Source organism: Helianthus annuus, chromosome 4 (assembly GCF_002127325.2).
Source record: "Helianthus annuus cultivar XRQ/B chromosome 4, HanXRQr2.0-SUNRISE, whole genome shotgun sequence".
In the NCBI taxonomy this organism is placed as follows: domain Eukaryota; kingdom Viridiplantae; phylum Streptophyta; class Magnoliopsida; order Asterales; family Asteraceae; genus Helianthus; species Helianthus annuus.
The window spans coordinates 172,773,568-172,799,086 of NC_035436.2; the positions used below are offsets into that span (position 1 = coordinate 172,773,568).

The window sequence follows — 25,519 nt, forward strand, 5'->3', positions numbered from 1 at the left end:
ATAAATTTTGCCTTAATAAAGCTTTTAGGTATTTGTGTGCATTTACGACTGGGTAAAGATATTAACTGTCATGAGCAACATAAAACAATCATTTTCAGTACAAATTAAATTAAACGACAAACAATGTGAAGCTTTTGTTCTCCCGCCTGTAGTTGTAATACTTGGCTCGTTAATACTTTGATTCGAAAGGTAACCATCAGCTCCCGACTTTCTTTGGTTCTCGCAATAATAACCGATCACATAAACATTTTCAGTGTTGAATACATTAAATATGATTATAATAACAATCCAAATTATATAATATAATGTTTCAGAAGGTAGTACGCACCAAAAATACAATCGCGATGACTTTTCAGTCCATAAACCCATTTCACACATCACTTTTGAATTTGGCCCGTTTGAGATAACATAATCCAAATCATTCTTAATTAAATCTATCGAAATTAATAGCTCTAAATCAAGAACAATCATCATATAGGAAACTCAATATTGGGTAGACCTTGTGTTGTGAGGTAGATAGATGCAAGGAGTGCATAAAACAAGAAAATGTGTTACTAACAAAACCATAGCTATGTCCTTTTATATCACTCAAAGGTTGGTAATTACATGGAAGGAATTGGACAAACTTTACAGTTTTATGTATATCCCTTTTATATGTAGGAATCCTGCAACAAGACCCCAAAATAGAATTTCCAACAGAACAAATGCCAACTTACCCCACTTCTCAGAATGAAGAACGGTCTCAAACAACAACTCTGTAGCTGTAATCTACATGGAAACACGTTGCATTCCAAACAAAGATTCATACAAATTCGTATTTTTTAAAGCTTTTAGAATATGAATGACATAAAAAAATCTACCAGGTTGTTTTCAGGGGAACGCCAATAGACGCCTTGTAAAGCTGCTGGAAAAATGTCACAAGCAGCTAGAGCATAAACAATTAGAGCATTCAATCCCATCCACTGAAACAATATCATAGGTTTTCGGATATTGATGACATCAGCCTGCATGATATGCAGAAGTAAGAACAGAAATATTCAATATGTAACTTGACGTGTATAATCACAGTTCACAAACTTACTGTGTAATAAATAGCTATCAAGAGAATGCCTGAAGCTCCTGTTGTGATGCACATGTAGCTCAATGTGTATAATGGTTTGGATAAAGGGACACCTGGAGAGATCGCTCCGAACGGATTTATTATTCACTAAACTTATGCACAGCTTCATTCAATAAACAATTAAAGGTAGGGCTGTAAACAAACCGAACGAACACGAACAAGGCCTTGTTCGTGTTCGTTCGTTAAGAAAATAAATGTGTTCACGAACGGTTCATGAACACTTACCGAACGAGATTTTATGTTCGTGTTCGTTCATTAAGGAAATGAGAGTGTTCGCGAACGGTTCACGAACACAAACGAACACAAATAAATTTGGCGAACGCGGCGAAGGATAAAGATAGATGGCCCAGAGAGTAGCACTCGAACTTGAATCCCTTATTGTGGAACGGAGGTCGATCGTATTCGCCGATGTAAATAATGAGAAATGAAAGGGAAATAATGCATAAACAAGGTGAAAATGAGTTTCCTAGTTTCATTGTCAGGGTAATAAAATAAATAAAAGTTTAATAATATAAAAAGTACAAATAAAATATAAGAAAGTACAAAGATCTTCAATTAAAACTTAAATATACGAACATAAACAAACGCAAATCAAAGAATGTTCACGAACACGTTCACGAACACCTTACCAAACGTTCATGAACACAATCGAACGAACGAGACCTCTGTTCATGTTCGTTCATTTAACTAATCGAATGAAATTTCTTGTTCATGTTCGTTCGTTTATTAAACGAACGAACATAAACGAACTTCCCGCCGAACGGTTCACGAACTGTTCGCTGAACGTTCGGTTCGTTTACAGCCATTTAAAGGTAAGAAAGCATACCTATGACTGTAAAAACATAACCCAAGACAAGCAGTGAGGAGGAACAAACCAACCATATAATAATCCTCTGCATATGACCCTACAATGATGAAGAAACTTCAAAATAACATGATTAAAATTGTATACCAAAACAATTAGGTTTCCAGATAAAGTGTACTAAGAAGCAGTATATACCTTATAATGCACCATAATATGTCCATATTGCAACCCCAAAAAACATGTGATTGCAGCCATTAATGAACTGAAAATAAAGCCATTTAAGTAAGCCCATTACAAAATGAAATATGATCAGTCGATCACCATTTACAAGTAAGTTGGAGGAAGTTTTCTTTATAATCAAATCACAGTCTGAAGCTAAAAGTCTGAAACCAGCATCGGACTCAAAATTTCTAAACGATAAGCTTTTATTGGGGTCTTTGAATGTGCAATGAAATTTACTGATTATCTAATTATTACAACTTGAAGTTGTAAAAACAGTTTTAGTTTTTAGATAAATTGATTATGATTCTGAGTATTTAGAGGGTCAAATCATCAATTTTGAATAACTAGTTTCATACTAACGGCAACAAGACTGTTTATTTGAACCTTGAAGAAAAACTAGAAGCAAGTATTTTCGCCTCTTTTTTACATTTCTTATTATTAATTCTAATTTATTATTCAATGTAAACATCACATATCTACATAATCACTTTCGAAAACTAAAACCTAAACCGAACAACCCCAGTAATTTACAAAAAAAGAAACCCAACCTTAACAGTCCTTCTGGATCAAATGGAGCAAGACACCAAGAAGGGGCGTTTGGTGGTAGGGGTCCATAATCAGGAGAATTAATACTGCATTCCTATAAGCACTAGATAAGTCAGTTGCACAAAGAAACAATAGCTAGAGTCCACATCAGCAGGGAGGACCTCGGTTCTCTTGTACACAGGACGTTGATATAGATGACTTTCACCGAGGATAAACCGGTCAATCAGGCCAACTGCATTGCAGGGAGGTTCTAGACTACCCCTGACTCCACAGTGTACCTATCAAATAATTGACCAAGTATGAAATAACATAGTCAATTAGTCATAAGGGTGTCGTCATATGACTACACGGATTACATAGATATGTATTATAAGAAAGCGTATTAACTACTAATACTCACAGTTTGAGTCTCTGTTCCATAATTCAGTACTGATAACGAAGAACTTTCATTCACAACTTCGAATGTCCAGTCTGGGACATAAAGACCATACAATAAAGCCATGTATAATATGCCTAGTAAGAAAACCACCACCCTGCGGTGGAGTATAAGAAATTGGTTAGCTATCATAATTTCAGAATGATGAGTGTGTGTTAAATTATTCCATTCTAAACAATTTCATATTGCCTGCACACGTGTCAACAGGGGCGGAACCATAGTAATATGAGATGTAGCATGGGCTACGGCTCAACCTCGTATTTGTAGTGCTTTTTTCCCGGTTTTATATAAAGGATACCCCTAAAAAATACGAGGATACCTCTAACCAAAAAATAGGATACTTGATATTACTAAAATCCCATTTTTTTATAAGCTCAAACATTTTCAACCCGAAATCTTGTAGAATAATTATGCCCGAATGATAAAATAAGCTCAAATTAACAATAATTAAATTGAAAGGAGTCCCGAAATATAATTAATAAAGTTAACCCAAGACGCAGAACGATATTATAGTTGAATAAGTGATCTTGCTCGTCTTATGGTGGAAACCGGAACACATAGTTCTTGTCCTTTGGTTTATCAGGTAGTGAAGCTAACTTTGGTTTTACCGGTCGCAACCGCAACCGTTGAAATATATATATATATATTTTTCTAAATTGAAGCATGTCAAGAGGGATTTACGCAATCGAATGGGCTTAAAATATTTGAACAATGCTATGGTTTGTGCGGTCGAAAAATAAACTTTGATAAAGTAAAAGACTACGATGTGATGGAACGATTTAAAGCTATGAAAAAGAAATAGGACACATCTATTATGTATTTGTTTTACTTTATTTATTATTGTTTTTTTTATAATTGCCCGGTAAATTTTTTTTTCGGGATACCCCTAAATTAATAGGCTAGTTCCGCCACTGCGTGTCAATGTTAAAATAATAGACCCGTGTCACATTTAGATATATACGGGTTAACACTAACTCTAGATGGCCCCAGATTGCTGAGTGGAATAAGTTTGCTTAATTGATGAAAGAGTAATTGTGTTAGACGGAAAAAAGAAAGCCACTTTCATTATATTATACAAAAAAAAAAAAAAAAACATAAGGAAGAGATGGTTTATGTTCATTTTACTCGAGTAAATTAGTCAGTGAAGCGTTATCTGCATTACATACAATGCCCAAAGGCTAAAGGTACAGTGGTAGAGCATGATAAAAGGATTAAATCTAGAATTTAGACTTACCATTGAATGTAGTATTTCTTTCCAAATGCTATGGCTGAATTGACTTCATTATTGTTAACACACCAGATCTCAGTTATTGATGCCAACAGGTATCCAATTGCAATCCTCTGCATATCATGAATGAAAAGGTGTAATTTAGCAGTGGCTGGAGCAGTGAGGTAGTAAAACTCAACGAAGACATACTAAAAGAATCCCTTAAAGTCCTCAATTACACATTCAAACTTATAACAATCTTGTAATATTTACCTGCTTGAGAGCACATTCAAATCATGAACAAATTAACTATTAAGTTTATTGGATACCTGAAGCACACCCATCCACCGTATTTGGTTGATATCAACTCCATAAGTTAAATCATCACGTCCATGGAAGTATCCACCTAGTGAGACATAAAAGCAATGATATCTCAACTCAAATCAGTATTTGTCCGAATATAAAGTAAACTCTAAGGACCTCAATACATTCAAAGTCAAAGCACCATCGATCATACCGAAAACATATCAAATTTCAAACCTCAAAAGTAAGAAAGTAACACGATATTTTTTGTGTTATCATCCAGAAAGAGTCCGGAATTTCTATTTTCTAAGCCACAGGCCCACAGTATCAATTCAAATCGTGCTTTTCGATACAAATAAATAAAATAAAAGCACCTTGCAGAACCAAACCCAGGAGAAACAGCTTGATAGTTCTAACTACAACTTTCTTCGTGGCTGCTGGTTTGCTAGAAACTTTCTGCCTCCAAACATTAACAACAACCAATTATTTTCTGGCAATTTCATCCAACAGCAACATTAACAACATCACTAGCACCATAATTCATGCAATACATAACAAACACCTACATACCTTGAATACAAGACTCACAGATACACCAACAATAAACAGGAAAAACGGCATAGCGAAATCGGCGAGGGTAACACCAAACCACGGAGAATGATTTATAGAAGGAAAAGCTCCTCCAGCATCATCAACCAAAATCATCAACTGTTAGTAAACTGTTAGTTAGTTAGTAAATGCAGTTGTATGATTTTCTTTTCAATCGCCTTACATATTTACATACACTCAATTTGAAGTTATCGATTAGCACAGAACAAATGATATTGTAGCTGAAATAGTGAAATTAGGGTTTATACGCACGGCGACGGTGAGACCACGGAAAACGTCGAGAGAAACGAGGCGTTGCTTAGGATCGGTGGAGTTGGTAGGTCTGGTTGAAGATGAAGGGAGATCTTGATCGTCCGGTGACGGTGAAGTAAACGGAGTTATCTCGCCGGCGTAGTGAGATGAATTTTGAAGAAGGGGGCTCCGTTCGTCCGTTTCTGTTACCGGTACTATTGACGACATTTTTCCCAGTTCAAAAATTTGACTGACTGCTTTCTTCCTGACATTCTCCACATGTACAAAACCCAAGTAGGGGAATAGTGACACACAGTGTGTGGCACTTCCCTATTGGACCACCAGTTTTATTGTTTTATATTCGTTTAAAATTACGATTTCGTCCTTAATTTAAAATAAAATTATGTTTTCGCCCCTACTTCAAAATAAAATTACGTTTTTGTCCCTCACTCAAAATTACGATTTTGCCCTCGGTTCAAAATTATGATTTTCTCCCCAGATTACAACTACAATTTTGGCCTCAGTTCAAAATAAATTTTTGCTTTCGCTTGGACCACCAGTTTTATTATTTTATATTCGTTTAAAATTACGATTTCGTCCTTAATTTAAAATAAAATTATGTTTTCGCCCCCACTTCAAAATAAAATTACGTTTTTGTCCCTCACTCAAAATTACGATTTTGCCCTCGGTTCAAAATTATGATTTTTTCCCCAGATTACAACTACAATTTTGGCCCCAGTTTAAAATAAATTTTTTCTTTCGCCCAAACTAAAAATGACGATTTCGCATTTTCGCCCCTTTCAAAAACTATTATTTCGCCTTAAGTTTAAAATTATGTTTTTGCTCGGTTCAAAATAAAACTATGCTTTTGCCCCCTATTCAAAATTACGATTTTGCCATCAGTTCAAAATTTTGAATTTGCCCGAGTTCAAATTAAAAATATAGTTTTGTCCCCAGCTTAAAATTATGATTTTGTCCTTAGTGCAAAGTTATATTACGATTTTGTCTCCGGTTCAAATTTATAGTATTGCCATCACTTTAACTTTTGGCAAATTACGATTTTACCCAAGTCAACAAATACAACTTTACCCTCAGTTCAAATTACAGTATTGCTATCGTTTTAGTTTTTTTAGCAAAATTATAAAAGTGTTTTTTTATATTAGTTGACTGGATTTAATTTTTTTCCCTGTCAAGGAGCTTACTAAAACTCGCTCATTAATCCTTACAAGCTACAGTTTTGCCCTGAGCTCTGAACTACGGTCTTGTCATCGTTTTAGTTTTTTTTCCTAACAAAACTATAATAGTGTTTTTTTAATTGATTGATAATTATTCGGCCATCGCCCCGCAACGCGGGCGGTGGCATTAACTAGTGATAGATACAAATGGAAAATTGGAGATGGTGAATTGCAATTATTGCCCCTTGGGTTATTAACTTATTACATATATAACTTGCTCTTTCGGTCCTCTAACCATTAATCATGTATGCTAGTTTTCTTATATCGTGCGATGTGTCGAAACCAAGTAAATGATAATGTAAAACAAACGTGATTTGAAAATAAAGCATGTTGTTTAGAAAGTCAAACCATTAGAACGATTTAGTTTATCATCGTACCGTTTTATGATACCAAATAAATATTTTATTTTGAGTATAACCTCGTTTTACAAAACTCATAACGGAATGTCAGGGAAAGAAATCAAGCACAACTACGTACGTAAGTTTAAAGAAATCAAGCACAACTACGTACGTAAGTTTTTAGATGAAAAGTTATAAACGTAACTTATTATAGAAGTATCAAATTAATCGATAAATTAATATATGTTAAAAAGAGAAAAGAAACAATTAAAAAACTATAAATAACCAACATGTTTATGCATAAGGTAATTGTATTGTTGGTTTTGGGAGTTTTACAAAAAAAAAAAAAAAATTAAATTTTCATTTCTAACCTTAAAATTTCAATCCTTGACAATTTAAGTCTAAAGTTTTAATATTTAGTAATTTAACCCCTTTAACTAATTTGATTTTTCACTTCTAACTTAAAAGTTTTCACCTTTTGTAATTTAACCCCTTAATTATTTTGCTATTAACCCAAAGTTTTTATCTTTTACAATTTAGCCCAACACTTTTTTACTTTCAATATTGATCTCTTGTACTTTACATCTTTCACAAATTCTCCGTTTAATGTTTCGTTCTAAATTTTCCGAGTTAACACGCCGCAACGTGCATGTGGGGTTCAACGTGTTTCATCTACTTTTCCGTTTGACAGGCCCATCCCAGGGCGCCTATTTTTTCCTTTGATAGGTCTGTTACAACGCGCGAGTCAGAGATCGATTTAGTTATTCTTTTCTATGTTTTACACACAGGCTCACGGTCATGTAAAAAAACATTTGCATTTCATCTAATATGATATATAACTAATGAATCCCCGCCGCATTGCGGCGGGTGGTAATTCTAGTTATTAAAAAAAGGTAAAGGAAATACATGTTAAAAAAAGAAAAATATGTTATTAAAAGTAAATATAATAATAAACTATTATAATATATTAAATAATAAAATAATAAAAAAACTATTTATTATTATAAAAGTAAAGTTACTATTTATCGTCCCTCGAAATCAATATATGTATAATGTTGGTTAAAAAGTTATGGGTGACATTTATTTTTAACCATGATGTCCCCGATGGGAACGCACATTTTTGTTGTCGTTGACAGAGTCGTTCCAACGTTTTTGTAGATCCTAAAAGGACTACGAAATGAAGGCCCTTTTGCAAAACATATAGAGATTAATAGAAAAATTAGTTGCTAAAGTTAACCTACGTTTAGTAATTAGCCCTAATTTTGCCCATAAATTATCCTCCAATCCCGACAGACCCGACGCCATGAGTGATAACCGTTAGTGATAGTCGATAACTTAGAAAATCGAACGACCATGTTGCGATAGGAATTAGGAACGATGATTGCGACTCAATTTTAGGGATTTTTGGCGCTGATTCACCGAATTCGGATGAGGTCGAGTGGTATGGTTGCTACAGACTGCAATTATGTCTGTGGTTTAATTTCGAAACTGGGTCTTGAATGTGAGCCTTTTTTCCCAAACAATTTTTTTCTGTGTAACTTTATTAAAAAAACATGGTTAGTTTTGTTTTTTATTTGAGCCTAATACACATACAATATATATAACTTTACTAAAAATTGGAGGCTCTTGATTTTTGGTGGCCCTAGGCCCGTGCCTAGATTGGTAAGCATAACGGGTCGCCCCTGGTCGTTGACATTTGTTTAAACACTAGCAGGGGGTCCGCGCGATGCAGAGGGGGTGACATTTTGCATTGTGGTACTTGTTTCTGATAGTTTTTTTATTCGTATAATATTTATTGTAGCATCCACTGGTGGATCTACATCATAAACATAGCCATCGATTAGTACATTTCATTATTGTGGTGTGCATGGTATATCAGTGTATGTAGGTGATTACTTATTGTATATGCAAGAAATTACTTATTGTTACTTCAATACTTTGAATTTATCTTATGCTCTAATGCAAACCTATCCTTTATTACTACGATCATCAAAGTGCACGGGTTTTCCTTAAATTCTAGTAATAAATTTTATTTATTATTTACACGTGTCGCATTTGATATGTTTATAATAAGATACACAGTTAGACCACCCGTAGCGGGTGTCATTTTTTCAAAAATATCGCCCAATAACGCCCAATTCCGCCCCTTGCCCACCCCATGGGCGTTTTCGGGCGTGTTTTCACCTAGATTTTGTTTTGGCGTGTTTTGAAACACGCTGAAGGGGGGATTTCTTGGCCAATCACATTTGAGCTTCCATTTTTTGGCTAATAAGATTTTTTAAATGTTTTTTTATTTTATTTTATTACAAACATAATATCCGACAATCCTCACATCCCCACTACACCCCTTTTCTAAAAACGTCCAATAATACCTCACTGATGATTGGGCTATCACATGACGCAAAACGCTCTAGGATGGGACATTATTCCCCAATGACTACGCATGGTAGTATAATAAAAATAAAAATAAGAAAGCACATCGTATTAACTAACGATTTATGGGATTTTAAAATATTATTTGACAATAAAAAGGATTTACGAAAAAACCCTCATAGAATGAACCGTCATATTTATGGGCGATATCACAGATTGCCTGAATATCCGTTGAGACAAAATTTTTCAAAACGATACTTAATTCCTATTTAAATTTTCGCAATTTACAAATAAGAATATATTTTACCCTACTTTTACAAGGCATTTGGGATTCTGTCTGAGAGAAAACAAGACCGAGGGAGAGGAATACGACGGCCATTGTTGTTGATCTTGGTGCAAAGGTATGGTTTTCTTCACTTTATAATTCAATATCATTATTTTTTATGATACTTATTGTTTCTTTTCAGAATATTTGATTGTTTCATTATCTTATGTGATTCTTGCGGAAATATTTTACCTGATTAGGGTTACCACGTTTTCTCAGTTATTTTAATTCGATTTTCATGTTCTTGTGACGTCACTGCGTTGTGATGATTTTTTTATCTTCATGGTTGACATGTTTTTACTGTTGATTTTAATGAGTTTCTTAATTTGGTCTATAATCCTTTGACTTACAATATAATGTTTCGTAGGTTATTTTGATCAATACGTGTATTTCTTACTAATTGTTTGTTGCAAAATAATGTTTATTTGATCTTGAAGTTACTGATCGAGTACTTTATTAAGTAACACAATTTGTTTATGTTAACGTTAAAAAGTTGAACTAAACCCGATCTTTTAATTATACAGATTTAGGGTTTTGATGTGCATTAAAGTTGTTATTAACTAGGGTTTTAATTATAATTTGCAGATGGGTCGTGCAAAGTTAAAGATGGAACTCATTGCAAAAGAGAAGACTCGAAACACTACATACCATAAAAGAAAACAAGGGATCATTAAAAAAGCTAATGAGTTCTCCATTCTTTGTGATGTTGATACATCTATCATCATCTTCCCTCCTGATTCAAACGAGCCGGAGATATGGCCCGAAAACCCTGATAAAATCAAGAAAAATATCACTTCTTACATGTTGAAAAAGGATGAAACTGGAAAAAGAACCTATGATCTCCAAGATTTCTATGAAGACCGGAAGAAAAAGATCGAAGACGAGCTCGTTAAGGCCCGGAAAAAGAACATGGAAGCAAAATACGCAACGTGGTTCGATGATCTTGATAGGTTAAATGAAATGCAACTAAGACAGTTTGCTATGCAGTTGGAAGATAAGGAGAATGTTGTAAGGGCTTATCTTGAGTTGAAGAAAAGAAACATGAACAATATTCAACTTCCCTTCATGTTTGATCCGATGGTTCATTATAATCAGGGTTTGGGTTCGCATTCGGGTCTTGATCATGGCCATGTGATGAACCATATGAGTCTTGATCATGGTCATGTGATGAACCATGATGGTGGATGGTTCGGTGATGCAACGTTTACGCAGTTGAAGCGTGAACAGTTGGGGTTCGGTTATTATCCGGTGTTTGATGGTGGTTTGGTGTATGATAACCCTAACATGCAATGGGGTTTGCAGCAACCGGTGGTGCATGGTGGTGTGGGCGGTGTCATGCAAGATAATCATAATGGTGTTGGTGAATTTGTGATGGATGATCAACGTATTTTTTATGGTTAACATATTTGCATTTGTGTTTAGTTTATGAACATCTATAATATTATCAAGTTTTAATCTTTGATTACATAAGGGAAATGCATTGTTGTTGGCTTGAATGTCTACTTGATGTACTGGTTAAAAAGGATTTACGTGTAATCTCCAAATTTTCAAAACAATATGCAAACTTCATCCATCATCCACCCCTTAACACCTCCCGGAGTTCCATTTTCCGGCAGACTCCGTCAACCCAAAAGCCAGGTAACAATGGCGTTCAAGAAAGATGGTGGACGAGAACATGATCGTTTTGAGAGAAAGGATTCGGAAGATGAAGATTGCTGGCGATGAGGTTCGGCTGCCCGATAACTGGATGGAGTTGGAGAAGACTTAATTACACTTATAGCGGTGAATACCATTCTGATGTTTATGAAGCGATCGCGGTTTTAGAGCAGTTTTTTATGGAGACCAGGCCTAGCGTGGCACTGGGGCTGGTGGTGATTGTCGCATTTGGCGGTTGCGTGGCGGGTGCGATGGTTCTCTAGTGGTTGATAAACTTGGCTCTGGGATATTTGAACAATTGACAAGCTTGTTCAGGCGAAATAAACCTTTAAAAATATTCTGCGAACCGAAATATCCCAAATGTTTTAAGCAGTAAACAAGACAATGTAACAGTGTTGTATATTTTGTATTCCATAATTAATTAATTAATTTGTTAAAGCAACTTAACTGTATTAAACCATGTGACATAAAAAAACTGTTGTATTTGGTGTTATCTTGATGCTATGGTATTTGTAGAGACCAGCTATCATTCATATATATTATACATCTATAATATATATACTGCATATACGTACTGATATAGATAACTTGATATCAGGGAAAGCCTCCAGATTGGCAAGACTTTGTTGGAATCACAACATTGCTGATAATCAACTCGACCATCAGTTTCATAGAGGAAAACAACGCAGGCAACGCTGCAGCCGCTTTAATGGCAGGTCTTGCACCAAAAACAAAAGTCATAAGGGACGGAAAATGGGACGCACAAGACGCGGCCATTTTAGTACCCGGAGATGTAATCAGTGTTAAATTGGGAGATATTATTCCAGCTGATGCGCGCCTTCTAGAAGGCGATCCGTTAAAGATTGACCAATCTGCATTGACTGGTGAATCATTACCAGTGTCCAAGCATCCAGGTGCCAGTGTGTATTCGGTCTCGACATGTAAACAAGGTGAAATTGATGCGGTTGTTATAGCTACTGGGGTCCACACATTCTTCAGGAAGGCTGCTCATTTAGTCGATAGTACAAACCAAGTCGGCCATTTCCAAAAGGTACTAGTGTAGCAGAGGTGCACAAAGCGGTTAATTTCCCTAACTAGTTCGGTTAACCGGTTAAGGCGGTTATTTTCTAATTCTTGCTTTAACCGGTTATTGCTTTAACGGGTTATTACTTTAACATGTTATTACTTTAACTGATTCGGTTATTCACTTTAACCGGTTAGTTTCAACATTTTTTTTTCATTTTTTCGGTTTTTTCCCGGTTAACCAAAACATCGGTTAAAAACCGGTTATTAACTAGTTGCAATTCCTGTTAATAACCGGTTTCGATGATTTTGCCCACCTCTATTAAGTGTAGTAATGTCACAAAGATTAGGCCCAACATATTAGTGTCACTAATATGGGCCTAACGATCCTAACCTGCCTGATTCTATTTTTATTTTAATATTTAACTAATTCCTAGCATATTTATATTTTTAAATTATAATTACAACATGGTTGTATGTTTGGTATAGAGCTTTTAGGAGCTTCTAGATTTAAGTTTTTAAGAGAAAAACTCCTACTCAATAAAAAAGTCTTGTTTGGTTGAAGGAGCTTGAAGCTTTTAGGTTAGGAGCTTGAAGTTTTTGGTTGAACGCTCCTACTAGTAGCGTTTAGAAGGAGCTACAAGCTTTTAGGGAAAAAAATGACTATTTTAACCTCTAAATATAATGAACTTTTTAATGCACAAACTTCTTAAATTTTTAGTTATGTCCATTTTGGTCATTTTATGTATTTTATTAAAAGCTCCAGCTACTCTGCCAAACACTAAATATATCTAAAAAGCTACAGCTACAGCTACCAGCTTCCAGCCATCAGCTACCAGCTTACAACCACCAGCTTCCAGCAATCAGCTACTTTACCAAACATAGCCATAATAAGTCTTTTACTCTTTTAGTAATTAAATTTTTGAATTGATTTGTTTTTTAAAATTATCTCATATTAGTTATATAAGACATAAAAGTATATAAATTCTCATTTTTGTTACATTTTAAAAAAGTTTCACTAAAAAGAGTTAATTACATAGTTAGTCCCTGTGGTTTGCACAAAGTAACATACTTAGGTACTAATAGTTTAAAGTCGCATTCTAGGGTACTAACTTTTCATTTTGTAACGTTTGGAGGTATTAACGTTATTTGTAGGTTTAAAATCACATTCTATTAGTACCCAAGTATGTTATTTTGTGCAAACCACAGGGACTAACTATGTTAATACCCTAGAAGTTAATACCTCCAAACGTTACAAAATGAAAAGTTAATACCCTAGAAGGTGATTTTAAACTATTAGTACCTAAGTATGTTATTTTGTGCAAACCACAGGGACTAACTATGTAATTAACTCCACTAAAAATGATTAAATAGTATTAAAGAAAATCAGAAAATTACAATCACATTGTATTGTAGTTTTTACATACTTGGTTTACTGGACCGGGCTTTAGAACCCGACAACAGGCTTAACAGATCCTAGGATTGGGCCTTGGAATGGTGCTGATTTGTGCATCTTAAAGCATTCATTCTTAACTATAACTAGAATTACGACCCGCCGCAATGCGGCGGGGATTCTTTAGTTATAACTAAGTCGATTTAGGACCCGCACGTTATGTTGAACCTGTGAAACGGGAAAAAAATAGATGATTTAAAAACGTTCACTCACACACGCACATTGCGTCGTGTTAACTCGCAAAATTTTAGAACGAAACGTAAAAACGTTAAACCAAAGATGCACGTTGCGATGTGTTAAGTCACAAAATTTAGAACGAAGCATAAAGCGAAAAATTTGCTGAAAATGAAAACTATAAATGACCAAAATTGAAAGTAAAAAAAGTTGTGAGGATAGATTGCAAAAGATAAAAAGTTTTGGATTAAAAGTAATTTATGAAATACTTTTGGGTGAAAATTAAAAAAATCAATTTTTTTTTGAAAAACCCTCAAAGCCAAGGTTACAACAACCATATGCATAACCATTTTTTCTTTAAAAAAGCCCCAGTGGCGTAAAACTGTGCCAAATAGCATCAATGCCACATTACCGCAGCGACCACCAACACTGAAGTTGCGCCGTGTTTATGTGAAGAAATTAGACCGAAACGCTAAACATGGAAATTAATAACTAAGTCGATATAGGACCCGCACGTTATGTCGAACTTGTCAAACGGGGAAATAATAGACGATGTAAAAACGTTGAACCACACACGCACGTTGTGTCGTGTTAACTCACAAAGTTTAGAACGAAACGTAAAAACGTTACACCACGCACGCATGTTGCGATGTGTTAACCCACAAAATTTAGAACGAAGCATAAAGCGAAAAATTTGCGAAAAATGAAAACTATAAAGGACTAAAGTTGAAAGTAAAAAAAGTTGTGAGGATAGATAGTAAAAGATAAAAAGTTTTGGGTTAAAAGTAAAGAAAACAAATGGTTTTGGGTTAAAAGTAATTTAGCAAATACCTTTGGTTGAAAAGTAAAAAAATCAATTTTGTTTTGAAAAACTCCCAAAATTTAGAACGAAGCATAAAGCGAAAAAATTTGCGAAAAAATGAAAACTATAAAGGATTAAAGTTGTAAGTAAAAAAAGTTGTGAGGAAAGATAGTAAAAGATAAAAAGTTTTGGGTTAAAAGTAAAGAAAACAAATAGTTTTGAGTTAAAAGTAATTTAGCAAATACCTTTGGGTGAAAAGTAAAAATATCAATTTTTTTTTGAAAAACTCCCAAAGTATTGAGTACAAGACATATGTGCACAAAAAGGTTGCTAATTTATAGGTTTTTAATAACTACTATCATGTTAACAATATCTGATGGACTGTCTGTTAGGTGTTGACCTCCATTGGAAACTTCTGCATATGCTCCATGGCGATCGGGCTCATATTCGAAATAGTGGTGATGTACCCGATTCAGAAACGGACGTATAGAAACGGAATTGACAATTTACTGGTTTTTCTCATTGGAGGAATCCCAAGTGCCATGCCAACTGTTTTGTCAGTCACCATGGCCATCGGGTCCCACAAGTTGTCGGAACAAGGTGCAATCACCAAGAGTAATTAATTTCTTGAATTACCTGTTTGGATTTGAGATTCTTAGACATAGCATATGCCAACTAAGGTATAAGGTTCCTTTGTTTTTAACGTTTTCTATTAGTTTTTTGGTTATCAGTTTCTTTGAACGCGTTTGAATTGTACATCCAGAATAGTCCTAAGAAGACATGGTCCCAAGTTGGTACTTGACATGCCCCCCTAAGATTTGCTTTATCTGGTATCAAACGGGGTCTACGAGCAAATAGGACACCTTTCAGAAATATCAATACCGTCACATGAATTGTAAATGCATGAATGTGATGTACCAAAAAATTCGCTGTTCCTGGGTAAAGATTTCATTTTGTTTTACAAGCTTCTTAATAGTGGATTTCTTAAGTACCCTTTCGGATTTGAGATCATCTTTTGATACCCAGTTTAGGTTATGGAGATCAGACTCATTTCCACTATTAGCATCTGCCAAGTGGGGTTAAGAATTCATTTTGTTTTGTAAGCTTCAGAATAATGAATTTCTTTAAAAGGTTCCTTTTTTTTTAAGTTTTCAATTAGTTTTTTGGTTATTAGTTTCTTTCAATAGGTTTGTTTTCATTATTTTTCTTTGTCTATTTTATTTGTGAATTTGTTACCATCTTTTATTTTAATAAGGTATATACATGGCTTGTAGATTTGTTGATTTATGCATATGTTCAATCTGAGCTAGGTATATAGTCGCGGATCCATTACAGTCGCGGATCCATTACAACATTTATTCAGTCTAACTATATTGGAAGCTAGAATAACCTACTTGTTTGGATTCTGTTGTTGCTTGACCTACTGTCAGTTTGGTTATTATCAACTCGTTACTGGATATGTTGATGAATTTGAACCATTCTTTTATATTTATATATTTGTGCACTCGTTACAATGTGGGTTCAACTGTAATTGGATTCTGTTGTTGACTTAAAATGTTGTCATTTTGTTTAATTAAGATCAGCTCATTACTGGTGACACAACGTATTTTTTAGTGTTTAAGAGTTGTAACCCATTTTTGGAATTGTTGATGAATTTGAACCATCTTTTTGACACTTAATACACTCATGCGTTTGTTGCTACGTGGCTTCAATCTTTAATTGTATAAGTGTAGATTCATTATGATGAGCAGCCGACGGGCCCTTGTTATCTCATCTGTTTTTCGCTGATGATGCGCTTATCATTGGGGAATGGGATGCGGATAATGTTTTGAATGTCGTTAGATTGCTGAGATGCTTCTATGCTTGTTCTGGGTTAAAAATCAACTTAGATAAATCAGCGCAGCGCTCTTTGGTGTTGGGGTTGCTTCAGCGGATGTGGTTTCGTTGGCTGCCTTGGTTGGTTGTAATTCGGATACGGTTCCCTTCAAGTACCTTGGGCTCAAGGTTGGTGCGAACATGAACCGAGTGGTTAACTGGAGACCTATTTATGATATTTTTGAGTCAAGGTTAGCTCTGTGGAAGTCATCTATTCTGTCTTTTGGTGGTAGAATCACCCCCATCCGCTCTGTCCTTGAGAGTCTCCCATCGTACTATTTTTCGCTCTACAAGGCTCCGGCCCAGGTGCCCTTGGATCTGGAAAGGCTCATTAAGAAATTCTTGTGGGGAGGCTCTAGTGAAGTCAGAAAAACCCATTGGGTAGCCTGGGATAGAATTGCTTCTTCGAAGAAGGACGGAGGGGTTGGGATCACTAAACTTAAGAATATCAATGTTGCTTTGCTGAGTAAGTGGGGATGGAGGTACAAGTGTGAAAAGGGTAACATGTGGGTCAAGGTGGTGGACGCGATCCATTCGAGCGGGCTTCAGTGGTCTTTTCTTCCTGTTAAGAAGTCGTGCAGTGGGGTGTGGAACAATATAGTCTCTGTTGTTTCTAAACCTGTCATTGGTGGTGTTGTGCTTCGGGATCTTTTTAGAGGGGAAGTGGGTAAGGGTGATCGGATATTATTTTGGCTCGATCCTTGGTTGAAGGAGAAGCCGCTGAAGGAGTTGTTCCCGAACCTTTTCGCGCTGGAAATTGTTCAATCCTGCTCTGTTCAGGATCGGTTAACAGGTAACTGGTTGTGGAAACACGAACCGGATCATGGGGCTGAGGTGACGGAGCTTTCGCTGCTGTTAGTGGAGCTTTCAACGGTCACTTTAGGGAATAGAGAAGATAGGTGGAGGTGGTTAGGTGACCCGACGGGCTGGTTCTCCGTCAAATCAGTGAAGCAGGTCTTGGCGGACGTGACGTCGAACAGAGCTAGTTACATCCTGAAGTGGAACAACTGGGTTCCGAGTAAGTGTAATTTCTTTGTTTGGAGAGCGGCCATGTATAGAATTCCTACTGCCGATGCCTTGAGTAAAAGGGGGATTGAGGTTGGAGACGGGCTCTGTCCTCTATGCAAGTCGGAAGCCGAGTCGGTGGATCATATTTTTACCTCGTGTTATCTCGCGACCATCTTATGGCAAAAGGTTAGTCAATGGTGTCGTCTCCCTCCTATTTTCGCGTTTTCGGTTAAAGATCTTCTGGAGGTGCATTTGTCGAACCTAGTGAAGTCTGTGGAGAAGCCGATCATTCAAGGCATTATGTTCTCGGCTTTATGGTGCTTATGGGTGGCTCGGAATAAGGCTATCTTCTCGGGTATCGAAGTCAAGGTGGAGAACATCTTTTGTAACTTAAAGTCTATTGGCTTTCTTTGGTTCAAGTATAGATCTAGAAACATCCACATCTCGTGGTCGGATTGGTGTAGTTTTTCGGTTGTGTAATCGTTCTGTTTGTTGTGTTTTGCCTGGCTCGGTTTTCGAGTTAGGGTGTGTTTTAATGAAGTCCTCCTTTCAAAAAAAAAAAAAAAAAGCAGCCGAATTGATTAGCTTGGCTACTTCATTCAATATGGCATTTTAAAATTAAGATGGAGGTTATTTCATGTTTTACTTTTTGTATAAAGTAACACCTAGGGGGTAGGGTGGTTATCATTCACCATCCATTTATCACTCACAACATCTAATCAATTTCTGCCATGTCATCAACATATTTATTTCACCACTCATAACCTTTTTAGTGGAAATACCCATCACTCACAACACCCAACAATAAACCCTCACACCCCCTCACATTCTTCCATTTATCACACGTCAATTTTATCACGGAAATTTCATTTCACACGTTAACTTTGAGGGGTGGCGGTGGTTTGTTTGTTTCCGTCACGCGTGCAAAACAAATATCACGGGGAAATAGTTCCCCACCCCCGGTCCCCTTATATGCAAACAATGGTTATATGTTATACGTGTGACGAAAAAATATTATTATATTTATAAAGCTTCAATATAATTGGTTAAGGAGTTTGACATTATTAAAATTAAAAAAAAAAAGTTTATGGCAAGGGTAAGTAGCCGTCAATGTTTTGTGACTTAAGGGTAGTTTTTAAGATTTTTGACATGACAAGATTTGATTGGTTGGGCCAAGGGTACTACCCCCACTCAATGTGCTAGATAAATGTTAGAAATAGAATTGAGTTACTAGCGGTTTCTGGAAAAAATGGCACGTATGTCCCACTCACTCAGGGTATAGTCTTCGGTGAGTTATGTGGGGAGGGGTATTCACCGCTCGGTGACCATACCCTGGTGTTGATCTAGTTCGGTGAGTAGGAGAGAGATGACCAAAATCGGTGTGTAGTCACCGAATGTGATTGAGAGAGAGTGATTGAGAAAATGGTGGTCCCAACCCCTTTTAACCAATCATAATTTTTTTTATTTTTTAACCTACTCAAACACCCTAGAGTGATTAACCATACCTCTTGATTGAGTGTAAAATGGGGAGTAGGATGGGGAATTGAAATGGCATAATATTATTGGGTAGGATTTTACTCAAACACCCTAGGATGATTGACTATACCCTCCACCCTCACGTGTGTAGCAGGTTGCAAGTTACCTAAGTTACCTGAAAGTTTATTGCATGTGTCTGAACTGAAATCGCTCAAAAAAAGAGAGATTGCCATATTTGTATGTCCGACACATCCCCAACTAATATGCTATGGGGGAGCTCACAAGAGAGACTATTGTTGTCAATTATCAAGTTGTCTAGACATTCGGAGCTTCATGGACTTAGGGGTGGAGATGGGTCGGGTTTGGGATGGGCTTAGGTAAATTTGTTCCAAACCTGTTTCAAAACCCCAAACTCGGTTAGATAAGTTTGTTCCAAACCTGTTTCAAAACTATCGCCGGGTTTCTGGCGAGTAAATACCCATCAGGTATCAGGTATACCCGTTAATCTAAAAAAATACCAGTTGGTTATACCCGACCCAAAACTCATTGGGTATCTATCGAGTAACTACTGATCAGTTATATATAATATTATCACTAAAAAATATATCAAATAACTACAATATATACGGAATAAAATACCTATATGTATAAAAAAATGGATTCATCATATATACACATATTTAAATATATAAAAGAAAATATATCAGGTAAACGAGTACACTTTATAGGGTAAACGGGTATATCACCAAATCCCAAACCCGTGAAAAAAAATAAAAAGCTAGTCCCAAACCCGATTAACCGACCCTAAACCCGTCCCAGATATGTCTGATTTCGGGTTTATCCATCGGGTTCGGGTTCGGGTACGATTGCTATCGCCTATCCCTATTCATGGTAGGACATCTAGTTGTAATTATGTCAAAATGCTAGGCGCCACAATTCAAATCTCAAGGTCAAAATTTTCCAAAACAGCCTAGTTTTTTTTTTTGAACGGAAACAGCTAGTTTGTTGTACGAATATTGAGGAGGGGCCGTGTAACTCAATAGTAGGCAAACCCACAATTGGCGTTAATGTTGGCACCTAGTAGTTAATGTTGGTCATACCCGAGCAACTTATTTAGTTTCTTAATTTTGGTCATACCCGAGCAAAGATAGAAAGTTAAGAAGAAAAATAACAATGGATAGGGATGGCAATGGGTCGGGTTCGGGTCGGGTATTGGTAATCCCAAACCCATACCCGGTTGTAAAACCGTTTCCCATACCCGACCCAATACCCGTCGGGTATATGTCGGGTAATTACCCGTCGGGTACCGGGTATACCCGCGGGTATCGGGTATACCCATTACTTTGTTAAAAAATATACATTGGGATTTCCAAATACATATTTTACTATTATATAGTTTTATTTATACAACAACTATTATAAATTAAAATATACATTACATACATATAAGTTTTAGCATAAATTAATAATATTTATACACTTAATATGTATATACTTCACAACATACAAAATATAAATACTATCATCAAATACATATGCTAAAAGAAAATTTATTTTTTTCACATTATGTACATACTAAAATAAATTACTAATAGATAAGGGTTAATGGAAAATAAAAATATAGATTAAAAACTTCGGGTATATGATCGGGTATTTAGTTCGGGTAAACGGGTATGTGGTTTCGGGTAATCGGGTCGGGTATCACCTAATCCCATACCCGACCCATACCCGCGAAAATTTTTAAAACTAAACCCATACCCGGCCTAATACCCGTCGGGTATCGGGTATACCCGTCCCATTTGTGTCGGGTTTCGGGTATACCCGTCGGGCTCGGGTATTTTTGCCATCCCTAACAATGGATGCTTTTGGCAAAATGGTGCCATATGTGCAATCACAACAAAGAGCTTGGTTCAGTTATTTGGCTTAACTGTTAACATATACATTAACAAACTAAGCCATATAAATAAAAAGTTGATAATAAATCGGAAAAGCCCGCATTGTTGGATTCCTAAAGGAGATTATAAAAAACTAAACTAACCCGAAAACGGACAGCAATTCCTAAGCATAACTAAATATATGTAACATAACGGGTTGAAAAAGACAGAATCCAAATAAGAAGGCTAAGAATAAAAAAAAATGATAACATTATTATGACCTAACATTCCATGGAAGAACCATGAAAGTCATTTGGAAAAAGCTTAAAGATTAAAGATGAAACGATCACAAACCCATGTCTTCACCAAACCTTTACCTATAAGCCTAAGGGGCTGTTTAGGTCATTAAGAGGTTACCTCTTAATGGAACCATTAAGAATTTTACCAATGATAAGGTAGAAGAATGTGACATGTGATGATTTACCATTCAGAGGTTACCTCTTAACCATTCAAACTTGAGGTTACCTCTTATTCATTTTGTTGAAATGTTGTTATGTTATTATAATTTCATATGCTAACATCTTGGGCTTATTGTGTATCTCTTATTGGGCTTCTAGATCTTCTGGGCCTGTCTGTTATAAAGTTGTTGAGTTTGTTAGTTGTTGTGATGGGCCGAGGGTTGATTTGTACATCATGATATTTGAAGGGGCTTGTTGTAACAAGCTATCTTATCAGCTATATAAAGGAAGAGAGAGAAGGAAGCTTCTGGTTACAACTGATATTTTCTAGGGTTTCATCTCATTTTCTCTCTGGTGATTCGTGCACGATTGTTGGTGCTTGTGTTGAAGATCAATCTCAGATCATCCTCTGAAGTGATAATCTGTTTGTGTTTAGATCTCTGTGTTGAGATTGTTTCTGTATAAGAGATTGTGTTGATCTCTTTGTCTATATCCTTTTGTATTTCTTGTTTCTTTCTGTATTTTACAAGTTTATGTTCAACAGATCTTTGTAATCTGTTGAACTTATATTCTGTATTCTTAGGATCTCATATTTTGAGATCTAGGGTTTGGTTGGGTTATTTTTTTGGGTTGGATAATCAATAAAAGTTTTGTCATTATTTTTGTCGCTATTTCTGGTGTCTTGTATGTGTTTGGTTATGAACTTGTTAGATCTGTATAAATTTTACATGGTATCAGAGCTTCAAAGCTCTTTTACTCAGATCTAAGTTTTCCGCTGCTTGATCTTGTTTTGATCTGTTCTGATCTTGGTTGTTTTTTGTAGATCTGTGGTATTTCATCTGGTCTTGGGCGTGAATCGGTGTGGATCTTGACACCGTTCTTGGGATTTGTGAGAAGACTGCGTTGGTCTCTGAAACCCTAGAAGGATTCAGGGCAAACCAACCAGTGTTTGTTCTTTGTTGTTGGTATTTGACTTGTAACCCTAGAAGGTTACAGTCTTTATCTTGTGTGAAGACTTTGCACCCACTGTGAGATCCTTCCTTTTCTCTGTAGTTAGTTTACTGCTTTTGATGGTTGATTAGTTGAAGTCGGGGTAGTGAGGACCGGCACCATTGTTGCTTGTTTTTATCTGTTCATTGTTGTTGTCTATTGTTGTTGTCTCTGTGATTTTCTCTTTTTAGGGTTGGCTCCTGTATTAAGACTTGTTCAGGCACTATAAGTGATGAACCTGAAATCTGGACACTGATACAGCTTCGCCATAGTTTGTGTGTCTTTCTGTTTATCTGTTCTTGGTTTGTGTGTTTTATCTGTCTTCTTGATTGTGTGTGTTATCATGGTTCAGCCAGAACCAAATGCTAGCACATCTCAGACCTTAATAGGTAAACTGGATATTGGAGATCCTCTTTATCTACATCCTAGTGATTCTAGTGCTCTTACTATTGTTAGTGTTAAGTTGAAGGGTACTGAAAATTATGCTGTGTGGTCTGCGTCTATGAAACTTGCTTTAGAAGCAAAAAATAAGTTCGGTTTTATAAATGGAAAGTGTGAAAAATCCACTGAGGATGCTGTGCTTGCTAGTCAGTGGGATAGGTGTAATTCTGTGGTGTTAACTTGGCTTTTAAACTCTGTGTCTGAGGAACTTTTCTTAGGTCAAGTTTTTTCTAGTTTAGCTTCAGAGGTTTGGGAGGATTTGAAAGAGACTTATGACAAGATAGATGGTTCTGTGGTTTATGATTTGTTCAAGAAAATAAATAGTATTTCTCAAAATGGTTCAACTGTAGCTGACTATTATAATAGGTTAACAACAATGTGGAAGCAGTTTGATGCTATGCTTCAACTGCCAACATGTTCTTGTAAAGCAGCTAAAGATTATAATGATTTTACAATGTTAATCAAGCTAATGCAATTTCTTATGGGCCTTGATGATGTTTATCAACCAGTGAGAACAAATCTGTTAACCAGAGAAACCTTTCCATCTGTCAAGGTTGCTTATTCTGTGGTTTCTAGGGAGGAATCACATAGGTTAACTAGTAGTGGGTCAAAAGGACAGAATGTTTCTTTTGTTTCTAAACCAAATCAGTCTTTTGAGTCTAAGAAAAGGACTGCTAATCAAAGAGGACCTAATCCTAATTTGAAATGTACACACTGTAACATGGTTGGTCATACTGTTGATAGGTGTTTTGAGATAATTGGATATCCACCAGGTTATAGGAAAAGGTCTAATAGTATGTCTGGTAAAACTGGTGGATCCAATAAGTCAAATGCTGTGGTTGGGTCTTCTACTAGTGTTTCAACTCCTGGTCTACCTTTTACACCAGAGCAGATTGCCAAACTGCTAAGTTTAGTTGGTGATAAGTCTGGAGCTGAGTCTTCAGGTGTTGGAGGTGAGTCTGTTATGATAAATAATTGTGTTAGTTGTTCAAGTTCTGTGTTGTTTGGGAATTTTTTTAGTTGGATTGTTGATTCTGGGGCAAGTCAACATATGGTAAATAGTGATAAAGAGTTGTTTAATGTTGTTGATGTTTCTGAATTTGACATTAAAGTTGGTCACCCTAATGGAACAAATGTTAAAGTTTTAAAGGTTGGTAATGTCAAATTAATGGATGGTGTTATTTTAAAAGATGTTTTCTATGTCCCAGGATATCATGTAAACTTGTTGTCTGTCCATAGGCTAGCTAAAGATAATCATATAGATGTTGTGTTTAAAGAAAATAGTTGTGTGTTACAGGATTCCATATCAAGGAGAATCCTGGTGACTGGTAGTCAAGATAGTGGTCTATACTTTGTTGGAAAATATGGTAATTCGGTTAATGTTTGTTTTAACAGTTTTGTTAAGTCTAGTCTATGGCATAGTAGATTAGGTCATCCTTCTGACCAAGTACTAGCTGTGTTAAAAGATAAGTTTGGTGTTAAAAGTATTGATCATGGTGTTTGTGAAGTGTGTCATAGGGCTAAACAAGTTCGTGTTCCTTTTCCTTTAAGTGATCATAAGACTAAATCTATAGGAGAGTTAGTTCATCTTGATGTGTGGGGACCGTATAAGGTCACAAGTTATGAAGGGTTCAAATATTTTTTAACTATTGTTGATGATTATTCAAGAACTGTTTGGTGTTATATGTTAGCAAATAAAATAGAAGTCTTTGAAAATCTTTGTAGTTTCTATGAACTTGTTTTAACTCAATTTGAGAAAAAAATTAAGATTTTTAGAAGTGATAATGGAACTGAGTTTGTAAATAGTCAAATGAGTGGGTTTTGTAAAAGCAAAGGTATATTACACCAAACGTCTTGTTCTTACACACCACAACAAAACGGTGTGGTGGAAAGAAAACACAGACATCTTTTGAACACATCTAGGGCTCTCATGTTTCAAAGTAGTTTACCATTAAAATACTGGTCTGATTGTATTTTAACTGCTGTTTACTTAATCAACAGGTTACCCTCTTCTGTGTTAGGTGGTAAAAGTCCTTATGAAGTTGTGTATGGTTTTAAGCCCTCAATTGATCATTTAAGGAACTTTGGATGTCTTTGTTTTAGTACTGTATTGTCTGAAACAGATAAACTTACTTATCATGCTGATAAGTGTGTTTTTATTGGCTATTCTAATTTTAAAAAAGGATACAAGTTGCTGAATTTAGATAATAGAAAAGTGTTCTTTTCTAGAGATGTAAAGTTTTATGAAGATGTGTACCCTTTTAAGTCTAATTTGGATAAGAGTCAAGAGCTGGTTAATAAAACAGATTTAAATCATAGGAATTTTTTTGACTTTACTGAAACAAATGTGTCTGAAGTTCCTGATGTTCCCAATGATGAAGAGGGTACAACTGGTGCTCAAGATCACAACAGTGATGATCAGCAGCCATTGTCACCCTCTACATCTGCTACTGCCCAAGATGATGAAAATGTTCATTCAGAAAGTGGGCAGTTAGGTAGTAGTAGCTCAGGTAACAATGGCAGGGCAGAGGACACTGTT

At 35.8% G+C, this 25,519-nt stretch overlaps 3 protein-coding genes across 6 annotated transcripts; 2 read left to right on the forward strand and 1 right to left on the reverse strand.

Moving 5' to 3' along the window:
- Nucleotides 1–473: 473 nt before the first annotated feature.
- On the reverse strand, nucleotides 474–5,753 carry LOC110909934 (heparan-alpha-glucosaminide N-acetyltransferase). 4 transcript variants are annotated; one of them, XM_035988618.1, is made up of 13 exons: nucleotides 5,501–5,753; nucleotides 5,210–5,347; nucleotides 5,014–5,095; nucleotides 4,666–4,742; nucleotides 4,364–4,470; nucleotides 3,094–3,226; nucleotides 2,855–2,971; nucleotides 2,696–2,787; nucleotides 2,121–2,187; nucleotides 2,000–2,042; nucleotides 1,082–1,173; nucleotides 861–1,004; nucleotides 474–768 (listed from the first exon to the last, which is right to left on the reverse strand). In XM_035988618.1, exons 1-13 carry the CDS (start codon nucleotides 5,705–5,707, stop codon nucleotides 628–630), a joined length of 1,440 nt encoding a protein of 479 aa, XP_035844511.1. In that variant the 5' UTR covers nucleotides 5,708–5,753; the 3' UTR covers nucleotides 474–627. The 4 variants fall into 4 exon arrangements, with proteins under 4 accessions (XP_035844511.1, XP_022010347.1, XP_022010348.1 ...); XM_022154655.2 differs by having other exon boundaries at nucleotides 1,947–2,025; nucleotides 5,501–5,750; XM_022154656.2 differs by having other exon boundaries at nucleotides 1,947–2,025; nucleotides 5,210–5,358; nucleotides 5,501–5,737.
- Nucleotides 5,754–9,738: 3,985 nt separating this feature from the next.
- On the forward strand, nucleotides 9,739–11,215 carry LOC110913101 (agamous-like MADS-box protein AGL82). The gene is made up of 2 exons (XM_022157969.2): nucleotides 9,739–9,826; nucleotides 10,336–11,215. Exon 2 carries the CDS (start codon nucleotides 10,336–10,338, stop codon nucleotides 11,149–11,151), a length of 816 nt encoding a protein of 271 aa, XP_022013661.1. The 5' UTR covers nucleotides 9,739–9,826; the 3' UTR covers nucleotides 11,152–11,215.
- A 256-nt stretch (nucleotides 11,216–11,471) lies between these two features.
- Nucleotides 11,472–16,131, forward strand: LOC110911303 (ATPase 9, plasma membrane-type). The gene is made up of 3 exons (XM_022155906.2): nucleotides 11,472–11,660; nucleotides 12,005–12,457; nucleotides 15,251–16,131. Exons 1-3 carry the CDS (start codon nucleotides 11,472–11,474, stop codon nucleotides 15,479–15,481), a joined length of 873 nt encoding a protein of 290 aa, XP_022011598.1. The 3' UTR covers nucleotides 15,482–16,131.
- The last annotated feature ends 9,388 nt before the right edge of the window (nucleotides 16,132–25,519 follow it).